Source organism: Pinus tabuliformis, chromosome 7 (genome assembly GCF_031772625.1).
Source record: "Pinus tabuliformis cultivar Carrire ecotype Pingquan chromosome 7, CPIR1, whole genome shotgun sequence".
NCBI classification, from domain to species: Eukaryota; Viridiplantae; Streptophyta; class Pinopsida; order Pinales; family Pinaceae; genus Pinus; species Pinus tabuliformis.
This window is the reverse complement of record NC_142293.1, coordinates 555,044,022-555,048,758: the sequence shown is the minus strand read 5'-3', so window position 1 is coordinate 555,048,758 and position 4,737 is coordinate 555,044,022. Positions and strand designations below refer to the sequence as shown.

Genomic DNA, 4,737 nt, shown 5'->3' with positions numbered 1-4,737 from the left:
CGAACCAGTGTTTGACTGACCGTTTTTGGTAGGTGAAAAAGGAAGAACAGATAGGTGACCGATACTCTTAATTAATTTTTTTTTGCTGTTACACTAAAATTTGCAGGTGTTAGTAAACAGATATATTGTTAGAATTACAGATCCATGAAACACACAAAATCGTTGGATCAACACAGTCATTAACAAAAACTCAACATGAAACTGAAACAAGTCAATTTGATTGGTATAATCCCATTGCATGTTTTCCCACAGCTACATTATTAAATACGGAAAAAACGTAGGCTGAAAATCTCGTTGCAAAGTTTGGCTACGAACCAGTGTTTGACTGACCGGTTTTGGTAGGTGAAAAAGGAAGAGCAGAAAGGCGACCGACACTCCTAATTAATTTTCTTTCTTGTCCTCCCAAAGAGATCTTCAAGTGCGAAAATAAAGTAACCACCGATCTCTTAAAAAAATAAATCAAAATTTAACTTAAAAAATTCACAATTCTAAAAAAAACAACTCCAAAACATCTAATAATTAGAAACCATGGGTGTGAATGGTTTATCTATGGAGTAAAGTGGGAATTAATTTCTATTTTCCATCGCAATCTAATGCTCTATGTAGTGGGGAATGTTATTTCTAACCTTATAACAATATAATATGTAGTGGCTAATGCTATTTCATTTGTTCACGTGCCCTCACTCAAAGGAAAGACGAGGGCTATTTCCTTCAGATATCAAAAGGCATTTATATTGCTATAAAGTTGGAAATAACATTCGCACTATATAGTTATACGGCTATATACGCGGTTCTTGTTTGCCACGGAGGGACATTGAACAGTGTTCACAGACCCCACCTTGTTGCGGGAGAGTCGGAGAATAATCTGCTCACGCTGCCCTTTAAAAATTGGTCATGCTGTTTTCTAACATCTCGCCCAGTTTTCTCCAAGTATCTCCGTGTTGCTTTGCTGTTGTTGGGTATAATAGATTTTTGATAGGAGAGTGAAGTGAGAGCAGTAAGGGAGAGAATGGAAGCCTGGTTCTTCTTTGCCATGTTTCTCCTTGTTATCGAATATTTTGTTCATGGCGTCCATACGACAGATCTACCGACGCCGGTGGAGGGGCTTTCATGGACATTTTACAACGACAGCTGTCCCAACTTGGAATCAATAGTGAAATCCACTCTTGAGCCGGTGCTGGAACAAGATATCACTCAGGCACCAGGGTTGCTCAGGCTCCTTTTTCATGACTGCTTCGTGCAGGTAATCTCTAGATCTTCATTTTTCTTTTCGTATAGAGACAGATATTTGTCAGTGTGGAATAATAAAATACACGTGTTTTTAATTTTTTAACATAATGGGTTTACTTAATGAGGTTTTGACATATTTGGTGGGTTTCAGGTATATTAAATCATACTTCTAATTTGATTATATATTGGAATTTTTTTTGAAAAATCAAATTATTTGACCTCTACTATTACGAACTCGATATACTTTTCCGAATTTAAAAATCTTTACTTTCACTACATATTGTAGATATCAATTTTTTCATTAATATGTTTTATATCTTTTTATAATTTTTCATTAACTTTTAGCTCCATTTTAATACCTTCCAATATAAAAACCCTTTCACCCCCAATATATCCTCCAATATATTATGTCATTTTTTCCTCAATATATATCTCCCATTATGAACCCGCTTGATATAGTATTGCTCCCCTAGTAAAGCCCCGTAGTGTTTAATAAAATATGAATTGGTGCCATATTTTTCTTTTTTCAAATGAATATCTAGATATTTGTTATAGAAATTGTTTGAATAAAATATAAATAGGTTAAATGAATAAGAACGTGTTTTTTTAAAGTATTTTTTTAGATGGTAGATTTGGGTAATATTTGGAAATTTTATTGAAAAAAAATAAAATTGAAATTGAAAAATTAATTTCTTATTTTTCTCATTTTTTCTAACCATTTAATTAAATTTAACTAATATAAAAAAAATAAAAAAAAATTAAATATCACTAAATTTTATTAATCAAATCATTATTATCTTTAAAAAAAAAAAAAATTTATACACATCACAACAATATCAATGTCATAGATATATTTAATTTAACTTTTATCTATTAAAAGTAAAAGAAAATAATCACAACAAAACCATTCTCATAGATAAATTTACCTGCATTTATGATAATTTAAGTGAAAATAATTTAATGGATTTTTTTTCAAGCCGGAAAGATGTCATTTTATTTAATCGGCCATTCACTTTGTTTGAAATTATATTTAAATTTATAATTAATTTTTTTAATATTTTATTTTTATATTTAAAAATTTCATGAAAAACTTTTCAAAATCACTATAATTTATAATTTGACGGAGTCATTCACTTTGTTTGAAAATTATATTTAAATTTATGATAAAGTTTATGATAAGATTTTTGTTTTAAATATTTTATTTTTATATTTAAAAATTTCAAAAGAAACAGACAAAATAATAAAGAGTGCGTGCACCAAAATGCAGAAATTTTCCACTAAATTGTCCACATGTATATAACACTATATTCAAATTTACAGTGTTTAATCTCTGCCAGGGCTGTGACGCATCGATATTGTTAAACGGAACGTCCAGTGAGCCAAGCGAGCAAGAAGCTCTTCCAAACCTCACACTCAGAGCTCAGGCATTCGAGATCATCAACGAAATCAAAGAAGCGGTGGAAGATAAATGCAGCGGAGTAGTTTCTTGCGCTGACATCTTGGCTTTAGCAGCTTCCTACGCAGTATTTGTGGTGAGTATCTGAATTTTTACATATAGATTCTTAAGTAATAGACCAAACTGGGTAAACCGTCTGGTATCTAATATCGGTTCTTATTATGGTTATAAATTTGAATAGTTTTGATGTTGTCGATGGATTTTGGATAAATAGTGAGACACTCTTTGATGTAAAGTCACTTATTTAATTTGAAACTTATTCAATTCAAATTCAAATAAAATGATATAATAAATATGATAAAAATACAATCCTACCAAACTTACAAAAAAAATAATTTTGATATTGCCTTATATTTATATAACAGCTATTTAAACTAAAATTCCATAAACTTCTTGCCTATGGAATTTTACGCATAAATTCTTCACTAACACATCATTCAATGCTTTTGATACTGGTTTATAACTTGTATTGCACTCAGTGAGGTGACCATGGTGGTACATGTGTGAAAAAGTATACATATAAAAGCTCATAGTCTCTGGTATGTTTGAATTATGTAAATGATTTTGGAAATATTTATGTTTGAACTATGTAAATGATTTTAGAAATATTTTAGAATTTGATGGAAAGCAAGATGGTTGTATTTAGAATTTCAAAATATTTAATGAAAAAACCGTTGTTTTTCCTAGTCCAAAAAATTCCCAAAAGTCTAGTGTAAAAAAAGACCTTGCTAACTGTATGGTATAAACAATCCATCTTAGTCCTTTTTTCCAATATAGTCAGGAGGACCGGAGTTTCTAGTACCGCTGGGCCGCAGAGACAGCCTAAGCTTTGCGAATCAAACTGTGACTGTAGACAGTCTACCAGGTCCGACTTCAAATGTGACTGTGTTGATGACCCTCTTCGCTGCAAAGGGTTTTGATAATTTCAGGGATCTTGTGGCACTCTCAGGTTGGTTTTCATTTACATCAAATTACAGCCTTTAATCTATTCTTATCGAAGGGTTTGATCGTTATTTTTATGAATATATAAACTTTTCAGGTGGGCACACCTTCGGTGTCGGTCACTGCGCATCCTTCGTGGACAGGCTTTATCCAACGCAGGATCCCACCCTCGACGCCGCCTATGCAACACAACTTGAGCAGACATGCCTTACGAGCGCCACCGTGAATACTACAGACTTAGATATTCGCACTCCAAATCTATTCGACAAAAAATATTACATTGATTTGCAGAACGGAGAAGGGCTACTCACCTCCGACCAGGAATTATACGAAGACACCCGCACGCAACATATTGTTAACGGTTTTGCGCTGAACCAGACCTACTTCTTCGAACAATTTGCCCTCAGTATGCTTAAGGTGGTTCAGCTCGATGTCCTCACTGGAAGCCAAGGGGAGATTCGAAGAAACTGCGCAGTTCGCAATACTAATAGCAGCCCCTCATCATACTCCCTTGTAGATATTCCAGGGAGATCAACCTCACATCGAAGTTCTCTGTGATTTGGGTGAACCAAGTCCTTTTTCAGGTGTGCACTCGCGGTTACGGTCCATGAACAGATATTGATAACCATAGTAATAGTCTTACACCGCCTATAGAACTCCACAATTATTTCCTTACATCCTTTGGCATGTGCCTTATCAAAGCCCTCTCTATTAAAAGGGTTCAACCTAGATGTTAAATGTAAGGAAAATTTTGTTTATGTAAATCATTAATATAAAAAGGAGTTAGTTTTGTTAAATGGAATTAGAATCATTTATCTACTTAAAAATTGTTTTGAGGTTTATAATACTAAATATATAAAATATAGATTAATTTAATCATTAATAATAATAATAATAATGTATGTATTTAAGTAAAGTTTTTCGGTAGAAATCACATTAGAGAAATTTTTGGTCGACGTGTTTCAAATCAACAAGTGTGATTCATCATTAGGATTTTATCAATAATAATTATGTGTAAAATGTATGTATTTATTTAGAAAATGTTATTATATAACATGATATCTTAACAATTAAGTAAGACACTAAATTGGTGTATAAGATCTTGTTTG

At 32.3% G+C, this 4,737-nt stretch overlaps 1 protein-coding gene across 1 annotated transcript; it reads left to right on the top strand.

Moving 5' to 3' along the window:
• The first annotated feature begins 900 nt into the window (after positions 1 to 900).
• LOC149248576 (peroxidase 12-like) lies at positions 901 to 4,399 on the top strand. Its single transcript, XM_089458471.1, has 4 exons — positions 901 to 1,243; positions 2,568 to 2,762; positions 3,464 to 3,635; positions 3,726 to 4,399. Exons 1-4 carry the CDS (start codon positions 1,010 to 1,012, stop codon positions 4,184 to 4,186), a joined length of 1,062 nt encoding a protein of 353 aa, XP_089314597.1. The 5' UTR covers positions 901 to 1,009; the 3' UTR covers positions 4,187 to 4,399.
• Positions 4,400 to 4,737: the final 338 nt, after the last annotated feature.